Consider the following 17907-nt stretch of genomic DNA (forward strand, 5'->3'; position numbering starts at 1 on the left):
CCCGATGTTTAAAATGTACTTAAAAATGCTAATCTGCTTTTTCTGCAGATGAGTACGTGGCCAGCCTTCATCTCCCTACTTTTGATGCACATTTGACTGAACTATCTGATGAACAGGCCAAATACCTCGGCCTGAACAAGAATGGACCCTTTAAGCCAAACTACTACAGGTCAGCGGCTTCATGATAAGCCTTCATGATTTAAAAACTCCTGTCTTTTTATGATGTTTACCAATTGCTTGCAATGTTTCATTTTTAGGTACTAGACCCATTCACAGATGTGAAACGAAGACTAAAGAAATTATCAAGACTCCATAATTCATACAGACTAAGAGCTGTGTGTCACAGCTTGCATTTGGAGGGGAGGGAGAAGCCCTGATCTGATTGGTTGGGGTTGAAGGGCGTGGCTAATTATTGTTATGGCAGTGTTTATTTATTTTATGCTAGAATAACTTGGCTAAACTTTTATGAGCTGCTACTGCCAGTGGTGCAACCCAGCGATGTTTTCATGGAAATGTCACCATTTCATCTTTTCTTAACTTCATGTGTTAGTTCTATGTAATCCATTTAGAGATCTTTTATTGTTAAATTTTAAGTTCTGCTAAAGACAAGGATAAACAATGTTCAGTCATACCTGATGATTTAATCATGGACTACCAACGTTGTCCTCCTGTTCTCTAATTTTGTAAATTCTCTGATTTTTTTTATTTTCTCTATATAATATTGGGGGGTGGGACAGAATTATGGTCGGGTGCAGGGGTTCAAATTGTTCTTTTAGTTAATAACACTTAATTTTTATTTTTTTTGTCTTGTATAAATTTTTGCAGCGAATTTTAACATTTTTGCGCTCTCGGTTCTAAATAAAAGTGGTTAAACTTTTACTGGATTGTGAACGATTCGGGGGCGGGGCTTATCCCATCTATTCACCCAGACTGGAATCTAATTGGCTAATAGGAGTTAGCATTTCAAATTTCCTTTTCAAACGCAACACGCTCCTTCCACACTGTATCCAAAAACACCAGTATTGATGTTTGAGATTGAAATGCTCAAACTGTTTGCAATCTATCCAAGTAATTGCTAAAACTCGTCAGGCTGTGTAATCACAGGGGTGTATATTAAAATATTTATGATTTTTTTTTTTTTTTTTTTTTTTACTTCTGCCATCTTTTGTTCCTATGAACTCATCCTCTGTCATTATAAAAAATAAGCAATTTAATGTTATAAGATCCTATAATGTAATATGGAATTAAACGAAACCCTTGTTTTATATACTGTGAAGTAGATTCTATATCAATGAGATACCAAATGTACAGTTAATCCGGTACTGAGTTTCTTTCCAGGTCCTCTGCAGATTTAGTCTAGAACGCAGTGGGAGAGAAATATGTGTGAACTGAAGCCAGGACCAACTGTGTACTCATTTCAGAGGATAGTTTTGCTGTTTGCAGGCCTGTAGAGCAAAAGCTGCCTTTGTGACTTGGATATTCAAATATAATAAAATTGGGACCTTTATTTTACTACACTTCTGAAAATCTTAGATATTTATGATGCCATCTGTGTTTGTCATAAAGGGAATCAAAATGACCTTTCCTGTTTCCTGTTTAATGTGGCGTCACGTTCCTTCGCTCAGGAGTCAGGACTGTCTCACATGGATGTCTGTGTCGTGTAGGTGTCCCTTAGCCAGTGGACCTTTTCTTTGATTGTCCAAGGATTTTAGACTTTGCAATTCTGTGATACCTTACAGTTTTGAGAAGACAAAGTATAAACTTGCAATTTACTTTTTTTTTCTTTCTTGCAATTCCGAATTTGCATCTCACAATTTTATTTTTCTCGCAGTTGTGGCTTTATATCTTAAAGTTTGGATTTTTCTTCTAGAGTTTTATATCCTGTTTATGTTTTTCCAGAATAACGATGTAATTGTGACTTTCTCACTATTCAGACATCATAGAAAAGCGAGTTTATTTCTTGCAATTATGAGTTGACATCTCGCAATTTAAAACTTTTTTTTCCTCAGAATTGTAGATTTATCAATTCTGCATTTATATCTTGCAATTCTGGGTTTATATCTCACAATATTTTTTATTTTATTTTTTTATGAGTAATTGCAACTTTATCTCTCAATTCCGACTCTGAATTGTGTGTGAATAATCTTGCAATTACGAGTAAAATTTCAAATCAACTTTACAAAACCTTAGTCATATAAAAGTGTTAAATTTGCTCTCAAACATTTCAAGGTGGGTTAAATGTTTGTTCCTCTTATGTTGTTAGTATGTGCTGCTCTTGTAGCTTGTATTAAGAGAGTCTACATTAGTATTAAAAATGTAAATGTATTGATATCCCATCTCCTCAATAACCCTGATGTCAAGTTTGCATTCACTTTTTTTATCTGCTTAACACAAAATCTCTGTACTAAACACATCAGTTGCTGTACGTCTTGTCGAAATGTGTTCAACCCATTGTTTTCATTTACTTTCATTCTTATTTCAATGCATTCAATGCTTTATAATGTGTTTGAAGAGGCTTGCTTTCTCGGCTGCTGTGTGGCAGTGGAATGTGGTTCCAGGCCTGGGATTTTCCTGGATGCTTTTATAACCACATGGAGCGCATGGGATCAACACCAGCACCTCTGATGGAGAATGAGCATTGACTTAAAGAAGATGAAACAACTGTATATTTATTGTCATAAATCACTAAAAATAAGAAAGTCTTTAATGATGAGTTGTCAACAATGTTTAAATATTGCAATTGATGGTAGAGGAGCAATAATCTGTAATCTTGAAGAACAAAAATAAAAATCACAAATGTAAACTTTTTTTTTTTTTTTTTTTGCAGGTATTTTTTTGCAATTATTTTTTATCAGATCAGGTTATCACTTAAGTAGGCTAACATATGCATGTTTTACTTGATTGTGTGTGTGTGTGTGTGTGTGTGTGTGTGTGTGTGTGTGTGTGTGTGTGTGTGTGTGTGCGTGCGTGTGTGTAGCCTACCAGGAAAAAAAACAATTAAATAGTGCAAATAATTCCCTATTTGACATTAGGATGTTTAAGAAGTCAAACAAATGAAAAAGGTAGAATATTTTGTTTGAGTAGTTTTTATTTTTAGATTTACTCTTCATTTTAATTAGAAATTTGTTATTGTTATTGGCCTATAATTCAATTAATTATTTTTTTTATTGTATTTATTAATGTTTTCAGTTATTAAAGTAATCCATGTTATACAAAATGAGAAATGTATTTAAAAATACATTCAAAATATTTAAAATGTTACATTTTTATATTCCAAGTAATTATTTGTATTATTATTTTTATTATAAATGTTTATGTTTTGGGTTTTAATTATCTATCCCTGGCTTAAATATTCATGAAGCCCAGCCTTTGAAGATTTGAGGAGGACGGTTGACTGTGATCGAGTGCTCAGCTTCTGCTGTCCTGTCATTTCAGGCATAATTGGAGTAAAGGTCCTTTTAAATATCCTGGCATCCCAGTGAAATGTGTTCTGATGTTAAATTAGATTTTAGCTAAATATAAGGTATTTTAATGCTATTCTTGGTGTGCTTCATCTCTGTATATTCCTGTACACTGGTGTCACCAGTAGACAGTGTAAACAGTGGGTGTTTATTCTGGACACATGATGGTTTGAGAGGTATGTAAGATCAGCTGCTGTTGTCACTCACACCTTCAGGTTACTTGTACAAACACACAAATACTGAAAGTCTGTTATCTTCACTCTGATCTGTTACAAATGACTGTCCTCAAGTTCAGACCCTCCCAGATACTAATAATGTTTAATAATTTGTTAAAAGTATAATATGATAAACATTGCAGTGGTTAAGACTATATTTTTCATATTTCTGTCTCAGATGTTCTGTGAATGTCTGAAGTTAAAGCAAAGTAATATGAACCCCCACTGCCCTAATTCTTTCTTTTAAAAGTCTGAACCGTTTCTTTTCATGGCATTTGTCACACTTTCAAATTAAAATGTTAATTGAAGTGCTTGACTTGTGAAGGCACCACCATCACGAACGTGTCTCCATCTCAACAATCAATAATTCATTGTGTTCACAATATGGTCTGTCAAAAACGTCACAATGTGACTCTTTCTAGCTGCAGATCTTTCTGTTCCTCAGTGTGAATAATTGCACTTTGTTTGGCCAAATCGTTACTCTGACAGCACTTTTTAAAGGCCACACATGATAAGACTGGAGATTTTATTTTAATGTATTTGTCTTTTATATCTAATAATAATAAAAATATAATAACTATATGGAATGTTTTCATATTTAAGATTACATTTTTAAGTTGAAGAAATTTGATTTTTATATATAACCTCAACTGCAAAAAAATATTGTTATAAAAATCCCGTGGGTAGCTGTTTCATTGAACATTTATTAAAATTAGTACATTCTGAGTGACATACAGGCAATTTATAGCCTATGTAGTAGCACCTGCATATTCGTGGTCGTGTGGGCGTGGCTCTCCGCGCGCGTTACGTCACAGCACGCCCTCAGCAGCCAATCAGAGCGGCGGGGACGGATATTATTCTGAACTTGGAGTCCAGCAGCGTCTGCTCCAGTCCAGTCCAGTGACAGTGTGTTTCCGTGCAGCGAGCACATCCACAGCCTGACAGATGCAGCAGCAGAACGACGACATGGAGGTACCTTTACTTAATGATTCTAACAGTAACAGACAGAAGTCTCAGGCTCAAGAGAGAGATGGGTTCAGCCATCAGCAGAAGGATTCGGAGGTAATCCGAGCACACTGACAGTTTGCAGGGGTAGAGGGGTGTGCGTGTGTTTCTCTCTCTCTCTCTCTCTCTGTGTGAAAGGTGGCTTGTTGCTGAGGGCTTTAAATGCCTCGAGTTGTTATTTTAGAAACATGCATGGCGCTAAAAATACCTTCTCTTTAGGAATTTGATCCAGTGTGAGAGACTGGCGGTTTTATAGAGGATATAGACATGCGTTTCATGTGCATGCATTTGAAGCGTAAATATGAAGGATGCATTTGTTTCTGTCTTAAATTCCCAATTCTTACACCGTATATGGATATATGCACATGCGCATATAAAATGCTGATAATGTAGCTACTGTATGTATTTGGCTCATTTCATTCACAGTACATGTGTATTAATTAACCCGTCAAATGTCAGTGGGCACAAATTCCTGTGCACTATCTATAATATGTTTTCAAAACCAGTTATTTAATAAGCTTGGTATTAGCCTGATGTAATGGAATATATATGGGGAATTAATTGGGTCAATAGTATTCTATCTGCTGCAGATTTATTTATTTATTTTCATTTAAATTGATTTAAAAAAAGCTGTGGTCTATCTATTTACCTATCTAGAGTTGAATTGATTTGTAATATACAGTCTGCTGATGAATTTTTAATTTCTATTTCTTTAAAAGAAAGTCTGCCTGTCTACTCTAGTTATCTGTCTATGAATGAACTGAATTGAAGTGGTAAAGACTGCACACTATATTGTACTATACACTATAATGCACTCATTGCTCATCTTATGAACTTATTATTTATTCAGACATTAAAAATAAAAGCTAGCAAATCCATATTTGATTCTCTTCTTGGCACAGCGCAGCCCAGATTCAGTCTTCAAGGTACAAGGACAGTAACACATAGCATGCTGTGAACACATCCAACCTAGTGAAGTTATGTAAAATGAATTCCTCAACCATGATCGTTAAGCATATTAAAGGTTTTTTTTTTTTAGAGAAATTAAAGTGTGCTTTTCTCCTACAGCAGTTTTTTTGATAAATTTTTGAGATCAGTGATCTGTCATTAAACCAGAATATGCTGAATGTAAAGCTCTGTGCTTGGTCTGATGGTATGAGCATTGTAATATTAGTGATGAATTATTACACCTGGCAGCATTAAATTAGTAATTTATATTAAATGGTGAATATTGGCTGGATCTTTTGGCATTTGGTCCATTAGCTCGGTGCTAGCACTGGGGCACAATGTGCATGCACTGTTTTGAGCTTTACAGATTATTCCAGTTTGTTTTATAGGATAGAAAGGTGGGCGACTCTTGTTCAGTTCATAGTTTAACATGATTTATAAAAATGGTGTATGGATAATCAAGATGACCTTGAAGTTGCTTCATATTCCTCTTGAAATATTACTTACAATGTAAAAGTTATTCTAACATTTGCTTTATAAAATCCAGTGAAAGTTTCACAGCAAAAAGACACGTGAACCATGACCTTAAGATGGACTTTTCACAATTATATTAAAAGACCTTTTATTTGCTAAAATTTTACAAAATACAGTCTTGTTCAAAATAATAGCAGTACAATGTGACTAACCAGAATAATCAAGGTTTTTAGTATATTTTTTATTGCTACGTGGCAAACAAGTTACCAGTAGGTTCAGTAGATTGTCAGAAAACAAACAAGACCCAGCATTCATGATATGCACGCTCTTAAGGCTGTGCAATTGGGCAATTAGTTGAAAGGGGTGTGTTCAAAAAAATAGCAGTGTCTACCTTTGACTGTACAAACTCAAAACTATTTTGTACAAACATTTTTTTTTCTGGGATTTAGCAATCCTGTGAATCACTAAACTAATATTTAGTTGTATGACCACAGTTTTTTAAAACTGCTTGACATCTGTGTGGCATGGAGTCAACCAACTTGAGGCACCTCTCAGCTGTTATTCCACTCCATGATTCTTTAACAACATTCCACAATTCATTCACATTTCTTGGTTTTGCTTCAGAAACAGCATTTTTGATATCACCCCACAAGTTCTCAATTGGATTAAGGTCTGGAGATTGGGCTGGCCACTCCATAACATTAATTTTGTTGGTTTGGAACCAAGACTTTGCCCGTTTACTAGTGTGTTTTGGGTCATTGTCTTGTTGAAACAACCATTTCAAGGGCATGTCCTCTTCAGCATAGGGCAACATGACCTCTTCAAGTATTTTAACATATGCAAACTGATCCATGATCCCTGGTATGCGATAAATAGGCCCAACACCATAGTAGGAGAAACATGCCCATATCATGATGCTTGCACCTCCATGCTTCACTGTCTTCACTGTGTACTGTGGCTTGAATTCAGAGTTTGGGGGTCGTCTCACAAACTGCCTGTGGCCCTTGGACCCAAAAAGAACAATTTTACTCTCATCAGTCCACAAAATGTTCCTCCATTTCTCTTTAGGCCAGTTGATGTGTTCTTTGGCAAATTGTAACCTCTTCTGCACATGCCTTTTTTTTAACAGAGGGACTTTGCGGGGGATTCTTGAAAATAGATTAGCTTCACACAGACGTCTTCTAACTGTCACAGTACTTACAGGTAACTCCAGACTGTCTTTGATCATCCTGGAGGTGATCATTGGCTGAGCCTTTGCCATTCTGGTTATTCATCTATCCATTTTGATGGTTGTCTTCCGTTTTCTTCCATGTCTCTCTGGTTTTGCTCTCCATTTTAACGCATTGGAGATCATTTTAGCTGAACAGCCTATCATTTTTTGCTCCTCTTTATAGGTTTTCCCCTCTCTAATCAACTTTTTAATCAAAGTACGCTGTTCTTCTGAACAATGTCTTGAACGACCCATTTTCCTCAGCTTTCAAATGCATGTTCAACAAGTGTTGGCTTCATCCTTAAATAGGGGCCACTTGATTCACACCTGTTTCTTCACAAAATTGATGACCTCAGTGATTGAATGCCACACTGCTATTTTTTTGAACACACCCCTTTCAACTTATTCAACTAATTGCCCAATTGCACAGCCTTAAGAGCGTGCATATCATGAATGCTGGGTCTCATTTGTTTTCTGAGAATCTACTGAACCTACTGGTAACTTGTTTGCCACGTAGCAATAAAAAAATATACGAAAAACCTTGATTATTCTGGTTAGTCACATTGTACTGCTATTATTTTGAACAAGACTGTACATGTAGTAGATTGTGTACAACAGATTTTTTTGATCATGTTGATTATTTAGATACCTTAAAAAAGTGTGGATCAAATTGGATACAGTAAGCTTTGTAGGGTAAAACCCCTTAAAATATTACTGATTATAACCTTAAGTACATAACTTGCAAGTATCTCGTAATGATCAGGATTTGTAAGAAGTTAGACATAAAAAAGCCTACTGAAGAGCTCATGGTTCATTAGACTCCACCACTGAGTCAGTTTCTTCAGTGTATGACGTGTGTGTGAGTAATAATCAATGACATGATTCACGGAAGAAATGTGTATTGAGTTTACACGACATTGTTCTAGTTTATAAGCGTCATAGTTTGCCTTCGTATCAGATGTTTTGGCCACTGACCTTCCCTGCTTTCTGTGAATGCATCAGTATCTGCATCTGTTTGGATCAGATGTGAGTGTTCTGCTTCTTGGAGATCAGAGAGCGTAACCTTTAGGGAAGGTGTCAGAAGAAAAGCCCATCTCTCTCTCTTTCTCTTCCCACCATGAGTATCAATGCCATCTGCTTCTGAGGACCACAATAAAAGGCTTCTGTATGTGCCATGTCTGTAAATTGGGAGAGAGAGACAAACAGATAGAAGAGTGTAAATCATTAGTTTAGTGTGCACATGCATGCATAAAGTCTGCTCACATGCATTATGCATAAAGAATATGCATTATGATGATAATGTGCATTTATAATTTTTTTCACATCCATTATAGAACGTATTTTATTGGCCATAATCAGTATACAGTGCCTGAATTATACATTATACATTTAAACTGTGGGGTGCAACAATATATCGTGTCACAACATATCGCAATAGAAAAATTCAGCAATATGTATTGTGTATAGTTAATCCAAAAATGCAATTTTATACAGATTTAATTTAGGATTTTATTCACCTATAATCAATGAAATCCAGTAAATCCAGTCATTCATTTGAGCTTTCATGTTTATTAAATATGACAGTAAATAAAAAATTCTTGCATAAAAAATATATCATATTTTATAATTTATAGAAAAGAATAAAAAAAATATTATTTAATAAATATATTTAAAAAGTTTTTAAATATATGTGAGGGACAGAGAGCAATAATGCAACTAACATAATTCTTTATTATTAGCAATTTTTATTCTAGTTTAAAATTTACTTTTTGAGAACTGTTTATCATGTCATGTCTCAACTCTATTTTGGCTTTGTATAAAGTATTGTGAGAGTTCAGCACTATTAATCGAACCAAATCGTGACATGTTGTTACACTATTAATTTAAACATAAATTTAGTTTTATTTCTAATCACAGATTTACAGAAGAAAGCGAATAGTCTGATGGGGAGTTATCTTAAGTTAATTCGACTGTCCACTCCCTGTGAAGTCATTTTAGCCTGTAGCTGTCAAATGAAAGAGTAGACGCTTCCCAAAGAGGTTAGATATACAACAAAAGAATAAAATGGAGTTTAAAATCAAATCACCAAGACATTTCCTAGCAAAGTTCATCCATCATCATCAGCTATGAGAAGGGGACTTGTTTGAGAAGGTAGAGAGAGGTCAACAATCACTTAAAAAAAAAAAAAGTATAGACTTCAAGAAGTTAATCCACAAGAGCTTTGTCAAGAGCCATGCATTACGGGTGAGTGGCAAAAGAGGCCATTATTTAGTAAGGAACCATGTGAAAACAGATCTCGGGTTTGCCAAAAAGCATAGTGGGTGAACCATTTGTGACGGTTTTGATGTCAGATGCTTCCATAATAGAACTTTTGGGCAAAATTCAAAGTGATATGTGTGGGGCAGTCTAACACTGCCCACATCAAAAAATAAAAAACACCATGGTGGTGCAAAATACAGGGAGATATACTGCAAAAAAACTGCCTACTAAAACAAAGCTTGACCGAAAGTCCAGCACAACAATAAGGCTGAATTAGTTGCAACAAGGTAAATGTCCTGCAGAAGCACTTTATCTTTAAATGAATAAGCACTTGAGCAAGAGAACCTGGTCCTCAGGGGCAATAAAGAAAGTTCATCTTCAACATTATGCTTCTTACATAATTTATTCTTCAGCTGACAGCACAGAGCGTGTTCCCCAGATGTTAATTGGGCTGCAATTAAATCAAAACCCCTCAGAGGACCTGACACTTCTTCATTTCAGGCAGACTGTGAAGGAAAGCCAGGAAATCCATGTTTGGCTCAAGGTTTTAGAGGCTGTTCAGGGATATCAGCATACAGTAGATCATCACTAAAGTGTTTTAAAACCATTAACACTGCGTTTGAGTGTGAATATTCATGCTTTAGTAGCTCTTTGAGAGTCGGCTAAAATACATGTGGCTAATCTTAAGCATAAGTGGAGGTGCAGGAAATATCCTTTAAGATGGACACACACTGGAAATCCTGCAGTCTCACTTCTTATTACCATGACACACTATGGGTCAATGAAAAAATCTGTCAAATTAACAGTAAAACTACCAAAAAAAAACTTTGCTTTAAAAAAAAAACCTGACTTAACCTACTGAAGTACGAAAAGTAGAATTTATTTATTTATTTATTTATTTTTAAGTGTATCACAAGAGGAAATTTTGCGCGGATCAATTTAAAGTTTCTGACTAAATGATAAGATGACATGTTTTGGTAGCACTTTATTTTACAGTCCTGTTCCTCATGTACATACTATGTACTTATTATAGTAATTACAATAACTATGTACTAACCCTGAACCTACTCCTAAACCTAACCCTACCCCATGTAGTTACCTTGTATTACAAGAACTTTCTTAGATAAATACACTGTAAGTACACTATAAGTATGTAAATACACGTACTGTAAAATAAAGTGCAAACCATGTTTTTTCACTTTCAAAATCTTTTTTTGTAAAGTTTTTTTTTTTTGCTGTATATAATAAGAAAACTTTGTTATCAGGTTTTCACAATAGCATTCTACAGTATTTTTACCATTAAAATGACTGTTTTTACGATAAAATTTATTTTTAAAGTGTACCAAAAATCGGAGAATTCTAATGATGTCTACATTCTATTTATGACTGTCTTTCTACATTATCATATTTTTTTTTTTGCTTTAAAATTAAATGAAACATCTCATTAGATTTATTGCAGTTTTTCACTTCACGGTACATCAAGTAGTAAAAAAAAACCAATTTGCAGGTTTCACCAGTTAAAATTAATTTTTTTACAGTTTACTTAGACATAAAACATTTCACATTACTTAGACATTTCACTTTTTTAACACTAGTTAGTGTGTGATGTTGCTGTTTGAGCATAAACAATATCTGCAAAGTTGCAGCGCTGAAAGTTCAATGCAAATGGAGATATATATAAAATTCTGGCAGTTAAATGCCTACAAAAACTGGTGAGGGACTACAATGAGCTTTTTCCCGGGTACATTACACAACAAACCCAGATTAATTGTTTCCAATATAACTAGAGCACATTCTGAGCTTGAGAGGGGCGGGATGTTCAGACGCGCTCTAGAGGAGGATTAGCGAATCACAACACACTGAGCCAGCTGACCAATCTCAGCCCATTGTGTATTTCTGAAGCAGGGGCTTCATAATAACCAAGGCGTCTGTGAGAGAAGGGACAGATCAATGTGGAATAAAGGTAAATTATGTTAAAAAAAAAAAAGTTTATATTTTTTATGAACAAAATTTGTATGAACAAATGTTAGACCACACCCATAAACACAATCAAGCCTAGAAACAACCCAGTCAACAACCCCTTTAAATTTTGTTACCTTTTTTATTTTTATTTTTATTATAGCCTACTGAAAATGTTAACAGAGTACGGTTAAAAACTCTTCATCCCCAAAGTTTATAGGTAACATTGTCCCAAAAAGCATGTACTGGTGCAAACTTACATAATCCACATAAATACAGCATCAGGTCACCCTAGATATGCCATTTAGAGTGTACTATAATTAGAGGACCATTAATCCTAATGTCACATACTATTTTAGTATACAAATTATGATGCAGTTTGTGTGGTTTTAATTGTTACTTCTCTGTATTTAGATCTTTGTACCTTCTGAGCACATGTGGGGTGCTGTGGTGATGGAAATGGTAGTAAATTCATGCTGACATAAAGCCGCCCTTATTTTTATTTCCCATGTTATTGTCGTTGAAGTTCCAGAGTAGTGTGCCTTGGCTGAATTTGCATAATTAGGAGGAAAAGCACATGCTGCAGAAATAGTGGAAAGACCTGAAATGCCATTGGCAAGTGCTCCAGGATGTTAGACGTGTCACTTTCTGTTGTGGCAGTGCAGTTATTATCTGATGATCCTCTGATCTGCAGGGGTCCATGGAGTCCCCGAACCTGGAGTTTGAATATGGGGACACTGATAGCTTCACTGCAGAACTCTCAGGTGGGTCACACACATACACACACACACACACACACAGACACACACACACACACTAACATATCTAGGGATAAAGAAACACTGTGTGAACAAATCTTAGTGGAAGCAGCGCAATAACTTTTACACCTGGCAGGTGTTTAGACATAGCTTTAATCTAAAAATAGTTATAAATTCATAGAAAATTAGATGTTCGTTATACATATTTACTGATGTAATTTTAATTTTGCAACATTAACGGTGAACCTTTGTGTGGTTCATGTGTTTCATAATATGTTTGAGGTTTTATGCCTTTGAATATGCCAAATGTGGTAATACAGTATAAACTATTATTATAAATTATAAATTATTTAAATCTTATTTGCTGTTACTGTAGCCTCTTGATGTGGCTGTTTCTAAAGATTTGGCTCTTTATGGTGTGTTTTAATATGCATGTGATGAGCCATGTGCCAGTTAATGTTTAATTTACATGAAGTTATTTTGCAGACGCTTTTATCAAACGCGACTTACAATTTGGAAATACATAAAGTGATTCTTCTTAAAGAGACAAAGACACACATAAAGTGCTGGTAATACCAAGTTTTAGGCATTGTTCAAATAAGTAGAAGTTAGAAAGATAAGGAATAAATAAAATAAAGACAGGTTTTTATTATTATTATTATTATTATTAATTTGTTTTACTATGAAAAGCCGATGTTATGTGCTTGTTTTCCTTTAACTAAACATGTCTTTCTGCCTCTTTCACACAGAGCTGTACGGCTACACAGAGGAGCCAGAGTTCAGTCTAAACAGGGATTACTTTGAGGAAGACTTCAAGAATCATGGTAATGTAGCCCACAGTGTTGGGTGTAATGCATTTCTGAGGAATTAATTATCAGTTATTTAATTGATTTTCTCTTGAAAAAGTAAATGATTACTCTTAATTTTTCTTGCAATTTAATTACAATTAATTCTGCATTAAATATTGTATATAGAACAATTCTATGTATAATTAAATAATTGTGGATTTAATATTAAAATGTAACATCGAATGTTCTCCTTTGAAATACTCTAGTCGATTCAAAAATAATTTATAAAATATTTAATTGTATTTAAACAATTATTTTAAAAATTTTTAATTGTATTTTAAGTAATAATTTCCACTATGCAGCTTAAAACAGGCTGAATTTACTTCAGAAACAAATTGCAAAGTAAGACTTTTTACTATTTATTTATTTGTTTTGCTTGTTTTAAGCATAAACCTGTCAATTATATATACATTTTAAACACAAGAGGGAAACAAATTGCCAATTTGTGTAAGAAAACAAATCTAATATGCAAAATGCTTGATATGTATATATATATTACTAGAAAACAAGACAAAATATCTTTATTTGCAGTGCATCTTCTTTACACAACACACTTAAAGTGTTTTGTGCTGGAATTGTATTGTGCTTCAATAGCTTGTGAGTGTGAGAAATAGTGAGAAATAGCTTGAAGTCCTAGTGGCATGGATGTGCTGAAACAGAGAGAGATGGCTGATTAACTGAACACTCATGGGTATAACATTTCCACCTAAGAGAGTCTAAGAGAGACCAGAAATAAACATTCAGCAAAGTTGCACTGTTCTCTCTCTGTGAGAAAAGGAACTTTAATGAATGTTTATGTAGTTACAGTGTGTGTGTGTGTGTGTGTGTGTGTGTGTAGCCTCATTCTTTACCCTGCCTGCTTTGCTGTGTGCACAGTCTCACCTCACCAGACCTCTCCGTCTCTCTCTCTGTGTGTTTGCCATGCCACTGCAGCCCTACAAAATGGAGGAATTCCAAGAGGCTGGATCACCATGTCACGTTAGCTTTAGCGTTTTTGTGTGTGCTGTACATCTGTGTTGATTGTGAAGCAACTGCATATTATGTGCTGATGGAGTCTCTTACACTTTGAAACGTTTCTGCCATCTGCCATTTTTTTTGTATTATTTTCCCCTTGTGTCCACATATAATGTAACATTGCAATTTTCCACTCTCTCTCAGACGCGCCGATTTTGCACCTTTTAAAGGTATATTACACCCAAAAAGGAAAATTTGCTTAAAGGGGGGCTACAATGGTGTTTCGTGCATTCAGAGTTAAAGAGATGGGATTCTCATGCTAAACATGGCCAAAGTTTAAAAAAAAAAAATATTTTGAGGAATGACCGATAATTTCTCTGCTGAAAATCTTACTTCCAGATTTGTAAAAGTTTCAGCTGTTTTTTTTTTTTTTCGATCGTGGATCTAATGACGTTGACGATGGTGGAACTCCTTATATGAGCATTTCTCTCTGAAAAGCGCTCCCACACACACATTAACCAGAGGAGAGCGAGACCGCACACATCAACGCACTTCATCGGGAAATCGTCAGCAGCGCTGCATAGGATTTGTTCGAGAATATCTCCAAATAAGTGTGTTTTTGGATGTTAGGGAAAGTTTACCGTGTTCAGCTTCCCAAAGAACCCAGCGTTACACGAACAGTGGATGCAGTTTGTTTTTCTGGTGCAGCAACGGAGTGTATCAAGTGCCTTTGTGTGTTCTGGTCATTTCAGTGACTGCACGCCTCCAGGAGCTCTGCTTGTTCCGGAGAGAATCGGAAAGCTGTATTTTTCTTTTATAAATATGATAAAACTAAAGACTTTTTTAAAATATGAAGGATGCAGTACTACTCTATAGGTACTCAAGATTAACATGAGATTAGGTGAAACTGTGCATGCTATGTACCCTTTAAAATATATTCCCCCTCAGGCCATTCAAGATGTAGATGAGTTTATTTGTTGATCGGAACAGATTTGGAGAAATTTAGCATTCCATCTCTTGCTCAACAATAGATCCTATGCAGTGAATGGGTGCCGTCAGAATGAGAGTCCAAACTGCTGATAAAAACATAACCGTAATCCACATGACTCCAGTCCATCAGTTAACATCCTGTGTTGTGAAAAGCAGCATATTTGTAATAAATTCATCATTAAGAATTTTTACATTCAAATCATTAAATAAGAGTCCATAATATTGGTATCACTAGTGAAAAAGATAAGTGAATCAGGAGAGAAATATGCACAGATCAAGCAATGTTTACAGGCAAATACAGTCCAAAATAGTTCTAAGCAAATACGTGGGTGATAGACTTTTTCACTGTAAGACGCATTATAATGAATTCTGGACTTGGTCCATTTTGGCCAAAATCAATAGTTTAAAGTTAAAACTCCTTAATGATGGATTTGTTGCTTACAAACACACAGCTTTTTGTTTCACAAGATGTTAACTGATGGACTGGAGTCATGTGGATTACTTGTGGATTATTGTGATGTTTTTTCAGCGGTTTGGACTCTCATTCTGACGGCACCCATTCACTGCAGAGGATCTATTGGTGAAAAATGATGTAATGCTACATTTCTCCAAATCTGTTACTATGAAGAACCATTTACATATGTGATGGCCTGAGAGTGAGCAGATTTTCATTCCTTTAAAGATGTATATGAAACCAATTCACATCTGAAATGAGAAAATGCATGCAAGCAAATGTTTCAAGATCTTATATCTCATAAAATCAAGGAAATTTTGATTCCTCCTGATGCGACTTTAAGAAAAAGCACCAGTCCCATCGGAATTCCAGTGTGAAGCCTTCAGTGTCAGTGATTAAATTTTACACATGTCTCCTACGGAAAGATTTTCTGTGAGGCTTTACAGCAGAAACCCTCGAAGCATATGGCAAATGTTTTACTAATATTCAGAGGGAGGTTTGTACAGTAATTTGCAATCAGTCCGCCGCTCGTATATGTGGTAGAATCACTGAAGTGAATGAGTTTTCATGTGTGCCGCCCCTCTCATGGGTTTTGAGTGACACAAATCCTGACTAATCTTTCTCACGTGTCAGAAACGAACCAGAATGGGAGTTGGTAGAAGAATGGCAGAAGTGATTAACATGGACCGAAGTATAATTCTTCTGTGCTCTACTCTCAGTGAAAGGTCGGAGGTGGATGGAGTTGAGTATGGAGGAGCAGAGGGCGTATGTCATGAGACTGCTGGACGCTCTGGAGGTCACCGATCGAGACAAGAGGCTCAAAGTAACCCGAGCTATCCTCTATTTGGCACAAGGTATGAATATAATACATACAAACCACAATGCAATGGGTGAATCTCATGAAACCTGTCAAAAGCATGTTATATTTTACCCCAAATCAAGAAATAAAAAAGTAACAAAATCTATTATGTGAAATTAAATATATTTTAGGATCACTAAGATGTTTTGCAATTTCTATTTATTTATTTTTTTAGCATATTTTATCTATAATTACTGTAATTATTAAACATTTCTCCTAGTTCTTATTACTTAAATAATGATGTATTATTTAATTTGTAATTACATTTTTAGAACTTCCCTTAATTTATGTAAATGTAAAAAAAAAAAGTAAAACGTGTTGCAGTTTTTATTTTGGTAAAAATATTTGAAAATGATAGAAATATATAAAACAGTAACGTATGACTATATTGCAAAAATGAGAATCATTATTGAGCGTTTTTTTTAATGTGTGTTTGGACTTTAATAATTAGCGTGAAAATGTAGAATTTGAAAAATTATTTAATTCTTTTGTTCTTTAATTATGTGTTATTTATTTTTTTATTTAATTTGTAGTACTGACTTTAATTTATGCATATTTAAATTGTATAATAAAATACTGTATGGCAATATTTGTTTTTAGTAAAAATAAACAAATATATATGTAAAGCAATAAAATATAAATCAAGCGTTATGGTAATGAGAATTTGGACATAAACATGCTGAATTGGCATGAAAATAATTGTTAAAAAAAAATTAAAATAGTCTTCTCAAGCAAAATATAATTTTTTCTTTTGTCTTTTTTCTTGCATGTGTGTGTTCAGGTGTGTTTGATGAGTGTGACACAGAAACTGACGTCCTCTACTGGTCGCGACACAACGTCTTCCTCCTCTACGACATGGGCATCTTCACGGCTCTGCTGGAGCTCCTCAGCATGGAGATAGAGTGAGTGGTTTTTTATTTCCCAAAATGCCTCAGCCTGTGTGTGGAGATCTTTGACTGAGGGCAGACCATCTGCTGCAGGCGAGGACAGACAGATGAAGGGTGAGATACTGAAAGACACAGACAGAGACTGAATCTCCAGCGGAGCGAAGTGTTTAACAGTGCTGCTATTTTTATTCTCCTTCTCTTGAGGGAGCAGGTTAGAAACGACTCAGTCATCATTGTGAATGTGTGTTTGTGTGTGTGTGTGTGTGTGTGTGTGTGTGTGTGTGTGTGTGTGTGTGTGTGTGTGAAACAGTGTATTTCTGTGGATCTCCTGGGTGCTGTACTAATGAGACAAACGGCTTTCTCTTTTCTGTTTCTTAATGCCCGGTGTGTACGGTAGCAGCTGCCTGGGCGGCACAGAGAGCCACTTCTCCATTGCTTTAATTACCCACATTTAATACATATTCATGTTAAGGTGTCTTTCTATTCTGTTCAGAGAGTTATATCAGTGAAATCAGATATCACTCTTATTATTGCACATACTGTACAAACATAAAAATTAATATGCAAAAATTTACTCCGAACACATTAGCAACCGCGTAGCAAAGGATTGTGGTAGCAACTTCTGC

The 17907-nt window shown here is 35.1% G+C and overlaps 3 protein-coding genes across 9 annotated transcripts in view; all 3 read left to right on the forward strand.

Moving 5' to 3' along the window:
- LOC113048484 (putative adenosylhomocysteinase 3) overlaps positions 1 to 2803 on the forward strand; it is a 28407-nt gene extending 25604 nt beyond the window's left edge. For all 3 annotated transcript variants that reach the window (XM_026210328.1, XM_026210329.1, XM_026210331.1), the window contains 2 exons: positions 49 to 169; positions 258 to 2803. In XM_026210328.1, the coding sequence (XP_026066113.1) occupies positions 49 to 169; positions 258 to 264 (128 nt within the window). In that variant the 3' untranslated portion in view covers positions 265 to 2803. The remainder of the gene's footprint in view (positions 1 to 48; positions 170 to 257) is intronic.
- LOC113048471 (B-cell receptor CD22-like) overlaps positions 1 to 17907 on the forward strand; it is a 1131192-nt gene that overhangs the window by 784905 nt on the left and 328380 nt on the right. The window lies entirely within an intron of this gene.
- LOC113048473 (striatin-interacting protein 1 homolog) overlaps positions 4542 to 17907 on the forward strand; it is a 28223-nt gene continuing 14857 nt past the window's right edge. For 2 of the 3 annotated variants that reach the window (XM_026210298.1, XM_026210299.1), the window contains exons 1-5: positions 4562 to 4738; positions 12226 to 12295; positions 13039 to 13113; positions 16255 to 16389; positions 17176 to 17296. In XM_026210298.1, the coding sequence (XP_026066083.1) occupies positions 4622 to 4738; positions 12226 to 12295; positions 13039 to 13113; positions 16255 to 16389; positions 17176 to 17296 (518 nt within the window). In that variant the 5' untranslated portion in view covers positions 4562 to 4621. Of the gene's footprint in view, positions 4739 to 12225; positions 12296 to 13038; positions 13114 to 16254; positions 16390 to 17175; positions 17297 to 17907 lie in introns of all 3 variants that reach the window. The other variant, XM_026210300.1, reaches the window with a different exon arrangement.

The sequence above is a fragment of the Carassius auratus genome, chromosome 29, assembly GCF_003368295.1.
Source record: "Carassius auratus strain Wakin chromosome 29, ASM336829v1, whole genome shotgun sequence".
NCBI lineage: Eukaryota > Metazoa > Chordata > Actinopteri > Cypriniformes > Cyprinidae > Carassius > Carassius auratus.